Source organism: Prionailurus viverrinus, chromosome C2 (assembly GCF_022837055.1).
Source record: "Prionailurus viverrinus isolate Anna chromosome C2, UM_Priviv_1.0, whole genome shotgun sequence".
Classification (NCBI taxonomy): domain Eukaryota; kingdom Metazoa; phylum Chordata; class Mammalia; order Carnivora; family Felidae; genus Prionailurus; species Prionailurus viverrinus.
In genome coordinates this window covers 60,611,885-60,634,420 of record NC_062569.1, presented here as the reverse complement: position 1 = coordinate 60,634,420, position 22,536 = coordinate 60,611,885, and the positions used below count along the sequence as shown (strand labels likewise).

The 22,536-nt window shown below is 36.4% G+C and overlaps 1 protein-coding gene across 4 annotated transcripts in view; it reads left to right on the top strand.

Annotated features, from left to right (window-relative positions):
• Positions 1–22,536, top strand: part of ZBBX (zinc finger B-box domain containing) — a 116,520-nt gene that overhangs the window by 81,898 nt on the left and 12,086 nt on the right. For 3 of the 4 annotated variants that reach the window (XM_047873959.1, XM_047873960.1, XM_047873963.1), the window contains 5 exons: positions 795–934; positions 6,842–7,149; positions 10,490–10,643; positions 11,451–11,567; positions 18,821–19,075. In XM_047873959.1, coding sequence (XP_047729915.1) covers positions 795–934; positions 6,842–7,149; positions 10,490–10,643; positions 11,451–11,567; positions 18,821–19,075 — 974 coding nt within the window. The remainder of the gene's footprint in view (positions 1–794; positions 935–6,841; positions 7,150–10,489; positions 10,644–11,450; positions 11,568–18,820; positions 19,076–22,536) is intronic. The other variant, XM_047873962.1, reaches the window with a different exon arrangement.

Genomic DNA, 22,536 nt, shown 5'->3' with positions numbered 1-22,536 from the left:
GGAGCATAATCCAGGAGCTTTTATGGTGGTGCTATGTAAAGCTTACATAAATATTGGGTATTATTAAATATATTATTCAATTTATAGAAAATGTTTAAATTGTACATATGTTAGTATATAGTAATCATCATTAAAAACTGAAAATATGACTCTGATAGTTCAAATGAAAAGTTTATGTAAGTACTAAAACCTTGATTTCATCAGATTTCAATGAGCTTGAAAAGGTAACTCTCTATTTTTAGAAGAAAGAATATAAGGAACCAAACATATTTCAGAATGTTTGTTTTAAAGAGAGAGAGAGAGAGAGAGAGAGAGAGAGAGAGAGTGTGTGTGTATGTGTGTGTGTGTGCATGCAAGCAGGGGGAGAGGGGCAGAGGGGGGAAGAGAGAGAATCTTAAGCAGGCTCGACACTCAGCGCAGAGCCTGACATGAGGAGCTCGATCCTCTGACCCTGCGATCATGACCTGAGCTGAAATCAAGCATTAGATGCTCAACTGACTGAACCACCAGGTGCCCTAGAATATTTTTTTAAGGAAGCTCTTAATTGACATTGTTGACATTGTTCAGTTAAATCTGATTTGGTCCAGTTACCTGTGTCTTTAAACCCAAATACTATTTAGTTACTTGTGGTTTAGAATGTGTCCACAGTAAGGTTAAAAAAAATATTAAATTAATGTAAACAAACCTATTCCTTAAAGGTTGTATTGTATTTGTTTTAATAAGCTGGGACTTTTTACTTTCTTTTTTTATCCTTTCTTTCAACTCTTTTCTTTTGCTGTCCCTAAACATGAAAGTTGCACGTTTCATAATTATCAGAATACTTTTCTATATGAAAATGACATTCATCAACATCATGTTTTCACCAAGGGAAAAGCAGACCTCTTACATCTTCATCTGAACAACAGCTCTTCCTCCTGTAAAAATAACTCAAAAGGTAACTTTTTTTTTTCTTATGGATCAACATGATTAACAATGAATGTTGGTACTTTAATGAAACCAGGTAGGTATTTCACTATGTAAAAGCTTTACCTATTTTGCTGTTCATTTAAACCCCACAAAATTTGGTGCTTAGAAAACCTTGGTTGAAAATATATAGTTTTCTAGCAAATACCCTTTTCAGTCAATGGACAACAGTGTTTGTATCCAGAAGAAAAAACTGCCTGTGTTGGTTGCTACCTCTAAAAGTTATTATGGACTGAGAAAGCAGCATTTAAAAGATTACATGGATATGCCTTTAGTGACAAAAATCTAATTGGCATCCTGTTGCCCTCCCTTGCGTTAAATCTTCTCCCCAAATATTCAGTTTTGATGTAAAGTTTTACATAAGTGATCAAACCAAACCAAAACAAACCATCCTGTTTATATATCTACATTATTACTAGTAGTTGCCTTAGAATTTATAGATTAGGATGCTGTGTGCAAATGTCTGGTTTCAATTTCCAGATGGTGAGAGCACCATTTAAAGATAGTCACAGTAAATTATCCTGGCTTGGAAGTCAGATTTCATTTCCATTTCTGCCTTAAATCATTGTGTGACCTTGAACATGTCACTGCTTTCTTAGATTGCATTTTCCTAAGCTAAAACATAGGAATTAGATTACTTCTAATCTGCTTTTCAAATATTATTTCTAATCTATTTAGTATTTTCAGAAAAACTAATAAATATATCTTGTGTGAAGGACTTGAGAGATACTTGAGAGCATTATTTAAAATAGCTAGTTATAAAACTGATGATTCCCTTCTGATTGGGTAGTAGATGGTAGAGAACTGTGATTTGTGGTCATCCTGCTGGACTTGACATCTTCAGCCAATAAGCCTATAAATTATTATGACCAACTATAAGCTATATTCACATGGGAATTTAGGACTTTACAGGGCTCCAGACCTAGTCCAGAAGATATTTTTTGATCTACATGGAACATTGTGTCCCAGTTACCTTTGGGGAAATGCTGAATATAAATACCCATTAAGTGTTACTTTAGGGGAGCCTGCGTGGCTCAGTCAGTTAAATATCCAACTTCAGTTCAGGTCATGATCTCGTGGTCCATGGGTTTGAGCCCCACCTTGGGGTCTGTGCTGACAGCTCAGAGCCTGGAGTCTGCTTCAGATTCTGTCTCCCTCTCTCTCTGCCCCTCCCCACCCCTGCTCTGTCTCTCTGTCTCTCTCTCAAAAATAAACATTAAAAAAAAAGTGTGACTTTAAAGATGCTTGATTTATTTATAGACTATTTTTTAGAGAAATTTTAGGTTCACAGCAAAATTTAGCAGGAAATACAGATTGTTCCTACACACACACACACACACACACACACACACACACACACACACACACACTCTGCCTTCTCAAACTCATAGCTTCTCCCACAATCAATGTCCCAACCAGAGTAGTACATTTGTTACAATCAATAAACATGCATTGACACACCATTATCACCAAAAGTCCATAGTTCACAAGGGTTCCCTCTTGGTGTTGCACATTCTGTGGATTTGGACAAATTTATATAATAACCTGTATTCATCATTATAGTATCATAAAGAAATAGTTTTAGTACCTTTAAAATACTCTGTGCCCTGCCTTTTTATATTACCTCCCTCCCACCTAATTCCTGAAAACCACTGATATTTTTACTATCTTTATGATTAAGCCTTTTCCAGAATGTCACATAGCTGGAATGATACAACATGTGACCTTTTCAGATTGGTTTTTTTCACTTAGTAATATACACTTAAAGGTGACTCCATGTCTTTTCGTGACTTGATTGATTCTTTTTAAAAAATGTTTACTTTTCAGAGAGAGAGAGACAAAGAGAGAGAGAGAGAGAGAGAGAGAGAGCGCCTGAGTGGGGGGAGGGGCAGAGAGAGAGGGAGACATAGAATCCAAAGCAGGGTCCAAGCTCTGACCTGTCAGCACAGAGCCAGATGCAGGGCTCCAACCCACGAACTGTGAGATCATGACCTGGGCAGAAGTCAGAAGCTTAACTGATTGAGCCACCCAGGAGCCTTGATCCTTTTGTGTGTGTGTGTGTGTGTGTGTGTGTGTGTGTGTGTGCGCGCTAAGTAATATTTTATTGTCTGGAAATACCACAATTTATTTATACATTCACTTACTGAAGAACAACTTGGTTAATTCTAAGTTTTGGCAATTATGAATAAAGCTGCTATAAATATAAACATCCATGTGTGAGTTTTTGTTTGAACATAATTCTCAACTCATTTGGGTAAATACCAAGGACTGCAATTGTTAGATCATATGGCAAGAACATGTTTAGTTTTGTAAGAAATCACCAACCTGTCTTCCAAAGTGGCTGTACCATTTTGCATTCCCACCAGCAATGAATGAGACTTCCTGTTCTCTACATCCTTGCCAGCATTTGGTATTGTCAGTGTTTTGGATTTTTGTCATTCCAGCAATAGTGGAGTGGATTTCATTGTTGTTTTAACAACTTACAATTCCCTTGGGGCGCCTGGGTGGCGCAGTCGGTTAAGCGTCCGACTTCAGCCAGGTCACGATCTCGCGGTCTGTGAGTTCGAGCCCCGCGTCGGGCTCTGGGCTGATGGCTCGGAGCCTGGAGCCTGTTTCCGATTCTGTGTCTCCCTCTCTCTCTGCCCCTCGCCCGTTCATGCTCTGTCTCTCTCTGTCCCAAAAATAAATAAACGTTGAAAAAAAAAAATAAAAAAAAAACAACTTACAATTCCCTAAAGGCATATGATGATGAGCATCTTTTCATATGCTTATTTACCATCTATTTATCTTCTTTCATGAAGTGTCTATTGGCCCATTTTCTTATTGTTCAGATTTTAGATTTTTTTAATGTTTTGGATAACAGTACTTTATCAAATATGTGTTTTGCAAATCCTAAGTCTGGTCTTCTCATTCTCTTGACAGTGTCTTTTACAGAACAGATTTTTAATTTTAATGAAATTCAGCTTATCAATTGTTTCTTTCATGGATCCTGCCCTTGGTGTGTGTCTTAAAAAGTCATCACCATACCCAAGATCATCTAGATTTTTATGTTTTAAGAGTTTTAAAGTTTTGCATTTCACATTTAGGTCTACCATTCTTTTGAGCTAATTTTTGCAAAGGGAGTAAGGTCTGTTCCAGATTAATGTGTGGGAATGCAAATGTCCAGTTCTAGCACCATTTGTTGCAAACACTGTTCTCCATTGTTTTGCCTTTGCTATTTGGCAAAGATCAGTTCACTATATCTATGTGGGGCTATCTATGGGTTCTCAGTTCTGTACCATTGATATGTTTTTCTATACTTTTACCAGTACCACATTGTCTTGGGTACTATAATTGCACGGTAATTCTTGAAGTTGTGTAGTGTTGGTGTTTGACATTGTCCTTCTCCTTCAATTCTTCTCCTTCTTCTCCTTCAACAGCCAATGTGTTGGCTTTTCTGGGTCTTTTGCCTCTTCATATAAACTTTAGGATCAGTTTATCAATATCCACAAAATAATTTGCTGGGATTTTAATTGGGATTGCATTGAACCTATAGATCAAGATGGAAAGAACTGACATTTTTGCAATATTGAGTCTTCTAGCTGTGAACATGGACTATCTCTCCATTTATTTAGTTCTTTGATTACTTTTATCAGAGATTTCTAGTTTCCCCTCATATAGATCTTACATATTTTGTTAAGTTCATTCTTTTAAGTATTTCATTTTTGTGTGCTAATGGTATTGTGTTGTTAATTTCAAATTCCACTTATTCATGTTGATATATAGGAAAGTGATTGACTTGTATCTTGACCTTGTATCCTGCAACCTTGAAATAATCACTTATTAGTGCCAGAAGTTTTTTTGTGGATTTGTTCAGATTCTGTACATAAACAATCATGTCATCTGTGAATGAGATTAGATTTTTTTCTTGCTTCCCAATCCGTGTACTTATTTCCTTGTTTTATTGCATTAGCTAGAACTTCTAGAAGGATTTTGGAAAGGAGTTGTAAGAGGGGATATCCTTGACTTGTTCCTGATCTTAGGGTTAAAGCATCTAGTTTATCATCATTAAGTATGATGTTAACTATAGGGCTTTTTTATAGGTAGCCTTTATCAAGTTGAGGAAGTTCCCTTTTATTTCTGGTTTGGATCTATTGATATGATCTTGTGATTTTTATTCTTTAGCCTGTTGATGTGACAGATTAGATTAATTTTCAAATGTTGAACCAAGATGTCTAGTTTTTATGACTTAATGGGACTTCCATTGAATAGACTAAATTAAATCACACCTCTATTTTTTGCATCAGATTTTAAAGATTAATAAAAAGGCTGCTTTGTTACCTCTTCAGCAGTAGTGGAATTATGCAATCTTGCAAAAATATTACAGAGGTTAGTTGTAGACATTTACATATAGAAAATGGCATCTCTTGGGGCGCCTGGGTGGCTCAGTCGGTTGGGCGGCCAACTTCGGCTCAGGTCAAGATCTCGCGGTCCGTGAGTTCGAGCCCCGCGTCAGGCTCTGTGCTGACAGCTCGGAGCCTGGAGCCTGTTTCAGATTCTGTGTCTCCCTCTCTCTGACCCTCCCCCGTTCATGCTCTGTCTCTCTCTGTCTCAAAAATAAATAAACGTTAAAAAATATTAAAAAAAAAAAGAAAATGGCATCTCTTTGTACCATAAAATCAACTAATTTCTATTCAAGCTTTCAAGGAAAATACAGCATTATTGTGCAAGTTTCATTAAATTGAAGAGCCTTTATAAAATTTTTCTTGTAAAAGTATTTCTGTGTTGTATAAGTAACTGCCTTTCTTGTAGTAATTGTGTGATTTAAGAAGTGATAGTTGTTGGAAATGGAAGTTCTAAATACTATGTGTAATTGCCTGGCTATACAAACATTTGATTGCAACGAGTAAGTCCTTTGAGCAGCAAGGCAGAATTTACATCACTGGAGAGTATTTTAGTCATAGCCTTTACTATTTTATACCATCTATTTATAGAGATAAGATATTTATATTGGAAAGAGTATGGGGACAATCAGATGAAGCTATATTAAATCTGGATAATGATATACATATTTTTATTTAAAATGAATGCAGTATGATATAAAAATTATTAAATAATTTTTATTTTTCATAAAATTTAGACCAGTGTTTCACAGTCCTGGCTGCACATTATGATCACCCGAACAATTTGGCAGGGTGGGGGTGGGATGGGGGGAGACAGAAACAGTGCCGCTCCCAGTGTCTGATTTAATTGGTTGGGGTCAGGTCCATACGTTGACAATTTTAAAGAGTACCTTCAGATGCTTCCATTGTGCACCCAGGTTGAAAACCAATGCTCTAAACCAAGTCGTTTACTTAAAGCAGACATAATGAGGTGGTGACTAATGTAATCTTGCTCATTTTGTAGCTTTCCAGAGGCAGGTGTCCCAGCTTAAAGGTTTTTCTGTCCCCTAACTGGTACTGCTCTTGCATCTGGCACATTTCCCTTTGCCCTCACCTTATCACTAACCATTCTAAGGAAGAGAAGCAAAATGCGGAAATAAGGCTCTCTCTGTATTATTTTTCATAAATTGCTATTGTAAAACTTGGCCGAGAGAGGATGTAGGAAAGTGGGAATTGAGCCACAGGCTGAAATAAAAATGTGCATCAATTTCAAAATTTCATTACAAAATAAAATTATGCCTCCTTCCATTAGTCTAGCTCATCAAGGTTTGAATGTATCAGTAAATTATGATTATCATTCATGAACATAAGCAGAGTAAAAGTATTTTAACACTGATATGTCAGTAAAGAGATGTTGACAAAATAGTGCTTATTGATAAGAGTTTACACCATAGAAGTTTTCATTTATTGACAGTTTAATCAGTGTATTTAACTTCGTAAATAATTGTTTTCAACAGCAGTAACTTCAGATACAAAATTTGACACCATTGTGGATCCTGATGTTTATTCTCCTGCCACTGAAAAGTTAGGGGAAAGCAGCTTTTTTGAAAGAAATTTCAAGGAGAAAACTATAGATATGGAAAGTAATCAAAAGTCTGATGATTCCTGCATATCACTTGAGAGCAAGGATTCTTTGCCAAGTATAGGTTTAGAAAAACCTTCCACTAAGGAGCAATTATCTCAGAACATCAAAGAATCCTTGGAATTTAGCAATCTGCATGAGAGGCCAAACCCTGAAGATTCTAAAACTACAGAGTCACCACTGGTAAGTCTCTATTATGTTTATTATATTAAAAATGCTGTAAGAAATGTCATAAGACAATACATTCTTAAACATTACTACCTATTGAAGTTACAATGTGCTACCTTATATTATCATGAGATAGTTGAAGAATGACTCATATGGGAAAGAATGCTAATTACTTACAGGACAAATTCTAATATGGTAAATGCCATGATAACAAACGGGTTTTCTATGACAAATAACACTCTAAGGCCCACGTCATGCACCATAGTAAGAGAGCTGTTACTCTTCTAAATGAAATTTATTATTATGAATAATTTAGTACAAGAAATCCTTTCTAGCTTTTTACTGTATAGTCCCGGGTTTAAATGAATTAAATGCAGATATGTAGATAGAACCAGTTTTTGTAGCTTAATGTAAGTATAAGGTTTTAAAGGTAATTCCTTCAAAAACATGGCTAATAAAGATATATGGGTTTAGTTTGTATTTCATCTTAGAGGAAGAGTAAAGTAGCTCATTGTTGCATTATTGCCAAGTTTTGAAACTGTATTTGAATTTCTGTTCTATATATTAAAAATCTTAGGTAATCATGATTACCTAATACATTTTTTGGAAATTAGGCAAGTCAGATATTTGAACAACCCTTCAAAGTCATTTGAAATGAATCTCTGCGGTGCCTAAACTGAAGTGGGGGGACCAACAACATACAAGAAGGAATGTTGAACTGCTGCCACTTCTGCTGGGGGGATTGGATTTTTGTGCCCACTTTGTGATGGGCCTTCTTCCCTGCTGAAGTGCAAAACTGGGCTGAGATCTTTGCAAAAACTTGTAATCCCTAGAAGTCTCCTCAGTCACTGAAGGACTACCCTGGGAGGTGTACTCACAGATGCAGCAAGATGAAGGGCAACTGATTTCTGCAGAGGATCTGGGCCAGGTCCAGAAATATCTTCCCTGAAAAACGGATATCTTGGGCTTTCTTTGAGTGTAGGTTTACAGTTTAAGTATACATCTCTTACTTAGAAGCCCCAAGTCAACAAATTAACATTAATTTTAATCCGTGTCTATTGATGCCCTCATATGTCTGCCAAAAGAAATCCATTCCCTTCTAGAAGACATTCCCACAATTTAGCCAATAATAGATTCTCAAAAGTAAAGCCTCATCACAGATGAGCGTTTCTTCCACCTCCCACAATGAGGAAAAACAATCATAGAGTGAATTTCTGCAACAGAACTCTAATTTTCTGATGTCCACCGCATGTGCAGTGTCCTATGCTATGGGAGAGGAATCCTGAGCATATGGACCCCAGTTCTTGTATACTGGGTGCAAGCCTGCCTGATCTTTGCCCCAGGGGGAGACCTTGTCTTCTGTAACCTAATAAAAGGCATTTGGTCCAAACTCACAGATACGTAATCTGTGGTAATTTGTGTAATGGAAAGCAATCTAGCAGTTAAAATGAATGAAATAGAACTGTTTTTATTTACATGGATACATCTCAAAAATATGAGATTAAAATTTAAATATAAAAGGACACCCAGAGTTAAGTCAATATTTTTTGAAACATTGAATATAAATGTAATTTTTTATGGATACATTCAGACATAATAATAGTCAAAAACATGCATTGGAATAGAGTATGTCCACTTCAATGCAATAATACAATTAACTCTAAAGACTGATTTTTTTGGTATGGATAGCTAAAGCAAAATTTTAAATTACTGATATTAAACTGTGTGATCAAGTCATGTTCAATTACATATCTAGATATTTAAAGTATTTCATAATTAAAATTGAAATGTTAAAAAGCTACTACTCATATTTTTATCCCTTATACTACATTGGTAAAAAAAAAAACAACTGGTAAATGATCATGTCATAGAGAATGGTGCCTTATACACAGTGGTAGAATCAACTTTATTTTCATCCCTGATGACTAGACACGAACTGTTTTAATTTTTCTTCCTGCTCTATTAGAAACCATTCCTTAAGCTACTTAAAGAGACTACTTTAAAATTTTTTTGCTGGAGTCAAAAACTTAAGAGTGAGAAAGAGTTTTTAGCAGTAGAATTTCTTGACTTCCACTTGGGTGCAAGATAGTTGAATCTGCACTTCAGTTTTCAGATATTGAGTCCTTCATAAAGGTGGAATCTGTGGAATGAAGTACCAAGTTGTAGGGCAGCAGCAGTGGGGTAGGTAGGATAGGGTGCCAGGAAGAACAAGGTCTAGTTGGGAGCTCTTGGTTCTGACTTGGAAACCACCAGTAGTTAACTCTCTGAGTTTGGGAAACAAGCAAGCAACCCCCCTTTCTTTGTTCTTATCTGGTAACTGGTGCTTCAAAAAAAACGGTTCCAGAGTGGCAGTTGTCTAATCCAATTAAGAGCTGCACTAAAGCTGAAGGGTGCTGTAAACTGGTAATCAGTGTCTGGGAGGGCCAGGGAAGATGTCATGAGCAGAGCCAACTTGGACTTGTCTTTGAAGGAGATGCTTCATCGGTCACTATCTTTGTTTTGTAATATTTTGTCATTTATACGACTTATAAATTTGGATAACGTTGTAATACATTTTGTGTTGTTTACTCCCTTCAAACAGGCTGTGCTTGGGCATTAATTACATCCTTTAGGGAGTTGTTAAATACTGAGAGCACTCTGATTATATTTTAAGCCCATCTAGAGTCTCACTTCTGAATCTCTAATCTGTTTCTTAACTAGACTCATGTATGTTTTAGTCCCATTAATATTCTTTCCTAGAATGAAAGCATGTCGTAAAATGAATTCATAGGGTGGGGGAATAATCCCAGGCTTCAAATCAGCCAGAACCTAATTCTGCTAATTTCTAGCTGTATAAACTTCTCAAGTTACTTTGCTCGCTCTTACCTCAGTTTCCTACATGCATATTTGCTTCACAATAAGTATTTTGTTAACTTAGATTTTGTCTATGACCAGATTTATTTCCTCAGTATTCTGCTTTCATCTTCGAAATTAGTTTCTGTACACGCAAAGATACTAATGCAAAAGCACAGCATATAGGGGACATTCTGTTTTCCAGAGTAACTTATACATGAGGACACTAAGGGAAGAAAATATAAGAAAGGAGGAAAAAAACCCTTTATTTTGTTTTGTGAACTTCTGTCTTCCTTGGATCAATGGAACTTTCAGATAATTACTATGTCGTCGTTTAGATGTTTTTCACAACTTTTACTATATATAAATGTTGTGTTATTGTCTATGTCTTCACTACTAGACCCTAAATTTGATGGGGATGGAATCTGTGCCAAGAATGAAGTAGGTGCTCAATGAATGAATGTGCTGCTTTGTGCTGATGAGATAAAGCAAACTTAATTTTGTTGAATATTTTGTTTCCTAGTTGTTACGAGAAATAGCCCTCAGAAGTAAGCCTATAACTGAACAATATCAAGGACTTGAAAGATTCTTTGTTTTTGATAAAAATGAGAGACTCAACTTACTTCCTTCTCATAGCTTAGAATGCAGCTATTCCAGTACTAGGATTACAACTGCAGGTAAATTCAGACACAAAATCAGATGGCCTGTGGACCAACCTAACGGTTTTATGACACTTTTTTTTAAAACAGTTCATCCTCATTTTGGGAAATACTGGGTAATTCTGTTCAATGAATAAAGTCATTTTCTTCTCCAGTTGAAATTATTAACCCTGTGTGAGTTGCTGCATATTTGTGTTTGAGGCCATTATCAGAATGTGAGAGGACATAACTATAATGAGGTTGAGGAAAGATTATTTTTAGAATTTAGAATGTAGCCCTTACTAAATAGTGAAAGAGAAATTCTTTGAATCACTTCATTAACTGTTAAGTATTGTATGTTGATTCCTAAATACCGTCTTAAAAGCAAATCTCCAAATCTCAGATTCTGTGAGATTTCTGAGACATATCTGTAGTTTCCTTCTGAAAGTTACCAATATTCTTAGGTTTCCTAAGAATTCAAATGTATTTATTCATGTAGAAACTGTTATGCTTTATCTTGTTACATACTGGAAAAAATATTTGTTTCTATTCAAACGTGTGTGTGTGTGTGTGTGTGTGTGTGTGTGTGTGTGCGTGCGTGTGTGTGTGTGTGTGTGTCTAATATGTTTGCAATTTAGAGTTTGCTTCTTTTTGTTAAGCTATGCAAATCTAATGTTGTTTATTGTATCATTATGAGATTCTGTCTCTTATAATATATACCTCACTGTTATGAATGGTCCTTGCTTAGCTAAATATTATCCAGGAAGACAATAAATAAAATAAAGCAATAACATGAATTTTCCTCCTTTTCAATATTGAAATTAGTTTACCATTTTCCCATATCAGGAGACCGAGAGTGGATGCCAGGCCACAGCATAAGTGCCTCGGCTGATCACGCAGTTGTCTTGGGTGTTGTGCAGACTGCCCAGAACCTGTCCACGAGCAGAACACAGCGAAAGAGGGGTAAGGACAGCCTGAAGGCCACAGCACCATATTGATGACTCCCTGTTTTTGTTTTTGTTTTTGTTTTTAGTTTGTCTCAGCACTTTACTAGGTACCTGAAAATTCGTCTTTGCAGTTTCATAATGTAAACTTATTCATTTTAAGTGGCTGTCTTACATTTTGTCTCCAAAACCAAAAAACCAAGAGTGGTCCTGATTCTTCTCAAAGACATGAGTTAACTTTAGTTATTTTTGTAACAATGTATTAGTGAATAATATTTTTTTTAAGTGTAGCTCAGGGTATGTTGTGTATTTTGAGCAATCCTTGTAAAATACCTACTTGGTTTTGTTACACTCTCAGGAAACTGTATTTATACTAGATTTTGCATATCATTCACTTGGTTCATATTATTATTGTTATTTTTAAACATGTATTTCTTTTTGAGACAGAGAGACAGAGCACAAGCAGGGATGGTACAGAGAGCGAGGGAGACATAATTCCAGGCAGACTTTTCACAGGTTGTGCAGAGCCTGGTGTGGGGCTCGAACTCGTGAGTCATGAGATCATGACCTGAGCCAAAACCAAGAGTCGGATGCTTAACTGTCTGAGCCACGCAGGCACCCCACTTAGTTCATACTATGATCGGACACAGCCATTTGTGAAAGGAATGGTTTAAGTTAAGATTGCTGCTTGTAGCTGTGGTTAAGATACCTGTGTTCTAAACCTAGCGCTGAATGTGTTAACCCTGGAATCTTGATTTCAGTTCAACTCCATTCTCTAACCAAAATAACTGCAAGATTGTCTATAGGATAACTCTTTTGATGTGTTGAGTCTCATGGTAATATTTTCCTAGGGCGTGTATGCAGAGAATTTTGACATCATTAAAATCAGTAGTTTTATTAGCTCATTATTGGCATCCAGTAATACCTGCTGCAATAAGTTTGCTTTAGGCTGAATGTCATGTGCAGTTGCTGTCGATGACTGATGAATTAAGACACTTTCTATAGACATGTGTTGAGTATGTTGGCATGAAAGCTGGGCCCCGAGGGAAAAGAGTTGCATGAGTCATGTTTCCTCATTTTTGGGGGCTCACAGGTTTGGGAGGAACAAAATGGGTTATTTACCTTCGTTTGAGGCCATCTTCGAGCCAGAAATTTAATTACACGTGATTTGTCCAAAAATGCAAAATCGATATGCCTCTCTTGCCCTAAATCCTATGACTAAAACTCCTTGGCTAGCTTAGATCCTTTTCATATGCACTTATGTTGAGAATCTGTCAGATTTAAAAGTTGTTTTGGGGTTTTTTTTTTTGGAAAAACCATCCATTTATGATAAATGTTTTTTCTGGCTCTGTAATTAGGTACCTATTCTCACATCAAAGCCTTGAGCAGCTTCAAAAATTCTAGTTGCTTCTTTCTGAGCCAGTCAAAGGAACTGTTTTAACAAATTCACATGCATGCTATGAGGAATTTGTTACCAAGACAAATCTTTGTAAATAAGTAGCCAAATGCCTTTAAGTATCAATTTGGAGTGATCTGTTGAAATCAATAATTTACTATCAAAAACATTTGCAGGAGTACTTACTTTAGGCCAGACACTGCCAGATACTGGTGATACAAAATATACCCTGGTCCCTGCAGTCCAAGAGCTTAGAGTCTAGTGCAGAGGTTCTCAAATGTTAGTTTGAACATGATCACCTGGGAAACCTCTTGTAATATGGATGTCTTGACCTCATTTTTTTTTAATTCTTTTAACATTTATTTTTGAGAGACAGAGCACAAGACGAGGATGGGCAGAGAGAGAGGAAGACACAGAATCCAAAGCAGGCTCCAGGCTCTGTCAGCACAGAGCCAGATACGGAGCTTGAACCCATGAACCATGAGACAGAGCATGACTTGAGCCAAAGTCGGACGCCTAACCGATTGGGCCGCCCAGGGGCCCCTCGACCTCATTCTTAAGATTCTGATTTATTAAAGCTGAGATAAGGTCTAGGAATTTGCACTTATTTTATCAACAATTCCATGTTATGCTGATGTACACAGTCCAAAAACCATACTGAGGGAAAACTGCTATACAGAAACGTAAACACATAAATGACCGCATATAAAGTACACATCTTATAAAAGGACTGCGGGTAACATACTTTTGGAGACCAACAGGCGATTAATAATAGCATATGTGATCAGTTATGATAGAGGTAGTACATGTGCAGCCTTTTAGGAATAGAGATGGTAAAGTAATTGCTTTGCCGTTGAAAAGGGTAGATCACCAAAGGGTTAGGGACTAGGTGACATTTCAGCTGAATCTTAAAAAATGAATAAGATTTACCAGTTAGGGGCAGAGGGAAATGACTTTCTGAACAGAAGCAGTAGGCTGAAATAAAACTAAAAATTTCTTGGCTATGCTATGAGTTACCAAAATCATATTTTCTAAACTGATGCCAACGTATAAAGGAATTCTTCTGTAAGATTTTTAAGTTTGTGAACGTAAAACTCTGATAGCTGTGAAATACAGCGGTGTTTAGCAGCAAGCCCACTGATCATCCCCCGCCCCTGCCCAGACCTCCTCCTCCCCCACCCCATCTACTTGTCTCCGCACAACCATATAAGCATCAGGAAGTGTCCAGGTCAGGAGCCATCTTGCCTCCGTCTGCCCACCACAGCCTCTTCATCCCTAGAGCCTGCTGATTTCAGCTCTAATACTGATCCTGAATCTCACCGCTTGTACCGCTGTTGCCCAAGATGAGCCCAAGCCAGTTGTCCATCATCCCTCATTTGTCTCTCAGTTTAACTTTTTGCCTTTCCTGAAAACAAGTTTCCATAATTAATTTCCATCAAATTCTACTGTTTATAGTCAGTGGGTGAATTGTTTATAGTCATAAAATTGTTTATAGTTTAGAGGGAGCTGATCACATTTTCTGTAAACTTACATCATAAATTGCATCTTGTCAATCTCCTGCTTGAAAGCGTCTTATAGTTTCATAGACAGCAGGACAAAATTGTTTCTTACCAGACATCACACGGCAGCACTGAGTTGGTCCTGCCTGTCTCCCCTAACCACGTCTTCTCCCACAATGCAGCTACGCTGGCTCTCTTTTTGTTCTCACACAGGCCACACTCTCTCTTGCTTGTTAGCTTCGAAATTTGCTCTCCCATCTAACCTGGGATGGTCCGCAGCCACTTTCTCTAACTTCACCCCCTTTTTCATATGACTGATTCTTTCTCATTTTTCCTTCTCAGCCCAGATGCTGCCTCCTTAGAGAGGCCTTCTGAACCCCCCTTTACCTAGTCTCTTGAGACCCCCAATCACGTTTGCCTTCTTTTGTCCTTCTCATAGAACCTGTTACTAGGTGAAATCATTTTACTTGTTAATTTTCTGCTCATCCTCTGTTTGGTTGGAAAGAAAGCAAGGACCTACCCTGTCCTTTTCATTGGTGTATCCTCAGCGGTAGAACACACCCTGGCATTTTGTCAGCACTCAGGAAGTGTGTCTGCATGAACGAAGCAGCGTAGCACGACTATGTGTTAGTCTGGAGTACAACTGGAGGGTAGGAGCAGTGTCTCCTTCAATTTTGAGTCCTCTGATCCTGACACAGTGCCTGGCAGTTTTAGGATTTGACAAAAGATTTTGTAATTTAATTAGATTAGGTATTAATTCATAGGTTCTCAGAGTCAGAGGGGATTTAGGACATCATTCTGTCCAATTCCTAAATTTTCAGGTGAAAAATGCATTTGCATATCTCAGGTCACAAGGTGATTTCTAATTGAGTGAGATTAGACAAGTGCTTCCCACTTTAGCCTTCTTTCCATGAACCCATGCTGCTAAATAAAATGTACGTATAGGTGTGAGAACTCGTAGAAAATACATTTTTGTATTTTATGTATAAATTCTTAGTAATTTACACAGTGGAACAAGAATATCCAAAGACAATGATGTTTTGCACACTTTATTCGGGAATAAAATAGTAGCTCTTTGCTCAGATGTTATTTGTAATTGAAACACTATACAGAAATCGTGTTGCTCTACTTATGTTTCATCCAGTTCTAATGTTTTAATTTAGAATAACAATGACAATTATTGGTTAAATACTTTTCAGTGAGTGATGCATGCTTTCATACCCGTGTCAGCATTCTTATGCCCTTTGACAGAGCACAAAGCATCCCTCTCTTTTATCTTTCCAGTATTTGGCCTGGTCTCATTAGTGGTCATACAGCGTGTATATTCTTTCGCTAATACCAAGGACAATTTCTCTAGTTATTTTTAGAGTATAACTGTGGTCAGTGGTAATTTCTAGTTTCCTAAGATTACACTGCCAGTAATGGCACAAGTTGCTTCAAAAAGGAGTTTCTGATGTGTGTAATCTACAAACTAGACTTTAAAAGAAATCATGGAATGATCCTTTCAATCCTGGCATTTTTCATTGGTGCCAGTCTTTTTTCTTTTTAAGTTTATTTGTTTATTTTGAGAGAGAGACACACAGAGAGAGCAAGTGAGGGAGGGGCAAAGAGAGAGGGAGAGGGAGAATCCCAAGCAGGCTCTGCGCTGTCAGTGCGGAGCCTGGCGCAGGGGTTGACCTCACAAAGTGTGAAATCATTACCTGAGTTGAAACCAAGAGTTGGACGCTTAAGTGACTGAACCTCCTGGTCACCCCATCATTAGTGCCAGTCTTAACGGTGTTTCAAATCTTAACCCTGGCAATAACATTAATAAGCTTGTATGTTAATAAGCTTGTGGAAAGAATGATGTACTCACTAAATAAACAACAACAAAAAAGGAATAAAATTAAGGATCAGATTGAAGCTTCCTCTGTCACTGTGTTTCAGGTACTTTAAAATACACTTTAAACATATTTCCCATAGGAAAAAATTGTCTGTTTGTTGCGTGCTAAGCATAAATCTGACCCACTCCCAGTGTACTTTTTTTTTTCTCAGTTGGCATCAATTAACTTCTAATACTGTGGCAACCAGATGTTGTTACAAGAGTTTGGCAAATGTTTGTGTTCTTCTGAATTTTCTGAAGGGCATCTACATTATGTTAAATTTTTTCAACTCACATTTACCTGTGTTGGCAGAAGTCCAGTTCTTCCTCGTAACATCTTCCATTTATTTTATTTAATTTTTAATGTTTATTTATTTTTGAGACACACACACACACACACACACACACACACAGTGCAAGTGAGGGAGGGGCAGAGAGAGGGAGACGAGACACAGAATCTGAAGCAGGCTCCAGGCTCTGAGTTGTCAGCATAGAGCCTCACACAGAGCTCCAACTCACAAACCCGTGAGATCATGACCTGAGCTGAAGTTGGATGCTTAAACAACTGAGCTACCCAGGCAACCCTCTTTGTTTTATTTTAATCAGAATTCTTCATTCCTCTGAATTTTACTTGACTGGGACACAGCACAATATAGATAGGAAGGTGGAGTTTCTCCATAGATGTAGAAGTTTCAGTGCGTACAGTTGAATTACTTTATGCTCATTGGCCTGTGCTTCCATGATTGTCATTCTTACTACTGCTTTCTTATATAGGAATGGCAAGTTTGCTTTTTTTTTTTGTATTATGTATTGTTATGTATTTGTGTACTTTATGTATTATGTACTTTTATGGATTATAGGTAATAGAGGAAATTATTTCCAAATTCTAGTCATTAAAGTAACCCACAGGGATGTTTCCATTTATTTGTCTTAAAACATAAACACACTTTCGTCAATACATTTTCTTCAGAATTGTCTCTGTGTGCATAGACACAAAAAGGTCAGAATCTTATTTTAATTTATGCATAATTTCATTCCAACAAAAAATGTTTTCAAAATTGATTTCTGAAATGTTCATTAAAATTGGTGCCCTTTGGGACTTACCTTAGTCAGTTTTAATTGCTTATATAATTACATACTGCATTAGGATGCTTCTTAGGGTACTAGCTACATTCCAAGTAGATTTTTAAGTTTAAGAAAAAGACAAACTCAGTAGTCAGTAAATGTTTAATACATGGCAACTACCTGTAGTTACTCTTCTGAATCTTACATTTTCCTTTGACTGGAGTGGACATAATGTTATAATGGCATATGTTCAGTCAAATCATGATTTTCATGATAATGATAATAGCACTTCTTTAAAGAACCCAATTTTTACCCAAAACCAATTTGTATTAAGGGAATACAAGGTTATCTTATAAAGTATTTGTATTTAACATAAATATATTTATTTAAATCTAAATAGTGATTCATTACGTATAAAAATACACCTGCACTATGAGTTTCTAAATTTGTACTTTGAATATTCCCTTGGCCTTCATTAAAGAATCTTGTGAGCAGTACCAAAAGATATCTATATCTATCTACATCTATGTGTCTATACATAGATATAGATATGTGCCTATATATATATATGCTATTTATATTTATATCTATTTATATCTATATTTATATATATCTGTATGTATCTATCTATATGTATAGATATCTATAGATATCTGTATCTATAGATATCTCTATATCTATATTATCTATCTATAATTAATTTATATTAGTGTAAGATTTAAAAGGATTTTTTTCCTACTATGAAAGAAACACACATGTTGAAGAAACCAACTAAATCAGCCTTTGAAATAGGTCAGGACAAAGTTGTGACTGCCTTAGTGGAACAAAGTAATTACCTGAGGTAGATCTATGTTTCTGGAACTTTTCTACTAATTGCCCTATAAAGCAACAGAGAGTGAACTCATATTTAGGAAAATAAGAAATATGATCTCAATTTCTTTAAAGCCCATATTTTTCTAAAAGCGTTTTCATACTAATATTTTGTGTCCATATTTGTTTTAGTAGAAGAATGTTAAGCACCATCAAATAAAACTCACTAGGTTCACTAGGAAGTGTACCATGTCTATTCTATGGGTTTTTTTTTCTCTTAAAAGGCAGAGTTTGGTATAATCCTGGAATTTAAGAAACAGGGCACATATTTAAAAAAAGAAAAAAAGAAACAACACAGTTTGGATGGCTATCGGGTAGATTATAAAATTGGATGTTGAATTGTTCTGGAATTGACTTGGTTCACAGAAGTTTTGCTTCAGTTAATATTAAAATTAACTTGTCTTTTTCTGAGTGTAAGGAAAAAAAAAAGAGCAAAATAACCCCAAGGTGTTCTTTATGATGTAGGGAAAGTAACTTGGCATTAACTGCTCTAGGTTCAAAGGGATGGTATTTTGTATCTTTAAGCATTCATTCAGAAATTTTAAAACAGTTGATCAAAATTTTTTTATTTTTCATTTTAGGGGAGATATCACAGAGACCTTCAACAGCACATATACCCCTTTCCAACTCTGTGAAAAAAAGCTCCGGTTGCCTCTTCTCCCATCCTCGATCAAGAAGTGCAGCTGTTCGATCGTTATCTAGAGCTGCTTCTGAAATTTCAGAAATTGAATACATTGATGTTACTGACCACACTGAGCCTTTCTTAGATGACACTGCTGATCAGCAAACCTTAGACAATTTGGAAAAAGAATTAAATGTGCTGGGAAATCTTGCAGGTAATGCTATTTTTTCTTACTGTAGACAATGTTAACTCTGCCTTCTGCTTGATTCTTTATAACATCCTCCAAGAAAACAAGGCTTTCCCTTTTTCCCTCATATAACTGTTAACCTTTGTATTTGTTTCCTTGGATATCCCCTGACATCTCCCTGAGAATGTTCCCAAATGGGTGGATGCCCACATCAGAGATGGCCCCTTTAGCCTACATAATACACAGTTAAAATGGAATAAGGAGGGGCTCCTGGGTGGCTCAGTTGGTTACGTGTCCAACTTCGGCTCAGGTCGATTTTGTGGTTCATGAGTTCAAGCCCCGCATTGAGCTCTGTGCTGACAGCTCAGAGCCTGGAGCCTGCTTCAAATTCTGTGTCTCCCTCTCTCTCTGTCCCTCCTCTGCTCGTGCTCTGTCTCTGTTTAAAAAAAAATGTGGCATAATGAACTTCATGTGGACGAAATATATTTTTTTCTTCTTTCTACAAACCTGCTGAGTGGCTAATCTCTGTAGCTTTATTAAAGCTACTGCCCAACACCCTTGTTGGAGGATTGAGCTATTAGATCTTTTAAAGCAGTATTTGGCAAGCTTCAGTGCCAATGCACTGAAATGCAGATTCTGGGGTGGGGCCCAGGATTCTGCACATCTGACCAGTACCCATTTGATGCCAGTGCTGCTGATTGGCATACCAGTTTGAGGAGAAATTAGACTTCTGCATGCCCTTTCCTAAAATCTCAGTGATTATAGTCTAGCAAATCATAACCATATTCGTGAACATACAAGGGTCTGGTTCAGTAACAGACCCCAGGGGAATCAGTCCTCTTTTCATCAGGAAGTTGTTCATGCAGTTGTTCCTGCCGCACATCCAAGAAGCAGGCCAGAAACTTCCACATGTGCTTGCTTTTTGGTTTTGTGTTTGTTTGTTTGTTTGGTTGGTTGGTTGGTTTTTAGTGATATCCTCCTCTGTTCACCTCAGAATAAAAACTTTTCTATTTGCATAAAAAGAACATATCTTGGCTTTGAAAAATTCAAGAAATACCAAAAAATACTAAAAGGGAAGCCAAAATCCTCACAACATCTTAATCCTTAATCCTTAATATGAAATCCTTAATATGAAAACAACCATCTTACTTGATGAGCAAATATTAATATTTTAAACATCTGCTTATGTCATGAGTATACATATAAAAATACATAGTTAGAAGGATGAATAGATTGAAGGAAAGACAGTAGTCATTTTATAAAAAATAAATGTAGGCTCTATGTATTTTTAAATGGTTACATATTTACTCAATTAAACAAAAGATAAATAGAAATGAAACTAATGGAAATTATAGATTTCAGGTACTTTTTCATCACAAAAATATTAAGTTTAACTATATGAAATTGCTTTTTGTAGACAAGAAACAGTGGGATATTGGCAACTTTATATAGTCTGTCTTGTACTTTTGTGTAAATATCCCTTTAAAAATTAAGAAAAAGGCAAAAAAGAAATAGTAAGCAATCAAGACCATTTATAATTATCTATGATTTAGTTTTATACAATAATGATGAAATCCCTATAATAAGGATGAGGACTTATTTGTTGTGTTTTTTAGCCACGTGTGATAATAAATACTATTGAATATATTGCTATTATAGTTACAATTTTTTATTTTTTTAAGGTTTCCTTTTGTTTCCTTTTTCTTAGTGAAAATTCATAAAGATTAGATGATCAGTACCAGCATTTTTATTTTGGCTTTCCAATTTTGAGCCTTTATTTTAAATATATTTTTTAATGTTTTATTTTATTTTTCAGAGAGAGAGAGAGAGAAAGAGAGAGAGCGAGCATGAGCAGGGGAGGGGCAGAGAGAGAGGGAGACACAGAATCTGAAGCAGGCTCCAGGCTCCGCTCTGTCAGCACAGAGCCCAACTGGAGGTTCAAACCCATGAACTGTGAGATCATGACCTAAAAAGCCGAAGTTGGACACTTAACCGACTGAGTCACCCAGGCACCCCTTGAGCCTTTTATTTTGATTCAGCTCTAGAAGATTTGATCGTGACATTCTTGAGAATTTGTTTCATCTTTACGGCTGAATGGCAAATTAGCTAGATTAATCTAGTGGATCACACTTTTTTCCCTCTGCATTTAGTAGACATTTCTCCACTGTCTTCTGTGCCTCATTTTGATGCAAGTTAGTACTTAGCACAGTTTTTCCATTTACTTTTGTTTGGTTGAATTTAATTGTAGCTCTATTATTCAAGTTCTTTCATGTTTGAGAATGAGTGCTTCCTTTATATTTAAACGGCAAATTGACTGAAGGTAATATAGTTGGGGCATTTTTCTTGTAAACCTTGTACATGCTGATTCATTGTTATCTGTGTCTGAATTCTGTTATGAAGTAGTTTGAGGTCACCTTTATTTTTTTCCTCACTCTCTCTCTTGCATGTGACAGGCTTCTTTCCTGAATGGATGTTTGAAGAATTTTTTCTTAATCTTTGAAATTCAATAACGGGACCAGGAATGTGTTTCAATATCAATAATTCAGCATTTCTTAAAGCAGTGGGCTCTCTTTCTATCTGTAGAAAAATTGCTCCTTATTTTCAGAGATATTTTCTGCTGTTGTATATTTGAATTGCTTTTCTGTTCCATATGGGATTATCCTGCTGACGAACCTATTTTGTCTGTGTTGGATCTTCTTTGTACAGTGTATTTACTTACATTTTCGTCAACTCTTTTAACCAATTTTATTTTCCTTTGCATTTACTACTTTACCTTCAGCTTGTCTTCTATGTTGGGATTTTAATTTTCAGCTACAGTTATAATCCATTCTTTATTGACTGATTTAATACATTAGCTTTCTAAAGGTATTCTTTGATTTCTTTTTGTAAATTTTTACTTTGATGTATTATAAACTTATGGAAAATTTTCAAGAATGCAAGAATAGTACAAGGAGGGGCACTTGTGTGGCTCAGTCAGTTGAGTGTCTGACTTCAGCTGAGGTCATGATCTCATGGTTCATGAGTTCAAGCCCCGCATCAGGCTCTGTGCTGACAGCTCAGAGCCTGGAGCCTGCTTCACGTTCTGTGTCTCCCTCTCTTACTTCCCCACCCCCACTCATGCTCTGTCTTCTCTCTCTCTTTCTCTCTCTCTCTCAAAAATAAATATTAAAAAATTTAAAAAGGAGAGAGAATAGTAGAAGGAATTACTGTATACTCTTTACCGAGTTCACTACTTGTCTTTTGCGCTATTTGGATATATGTATACACGTACACACACACACATGCACACTGTACTTTTTTGTGAATCATTTGAGAGGAGGTTATAAACATTATGAGCCTTGATCAAAAAAATACTTGAGTGTAAAAAAATACATCAGTCAGTGTGTGTTACCCACGAACAGGACATTCTTTCAAGGATCATAATACATTGATCAAAAATCAGGAAATTTAACATTGATACAGTATGATCCTCTACTCTAGTCCACAGT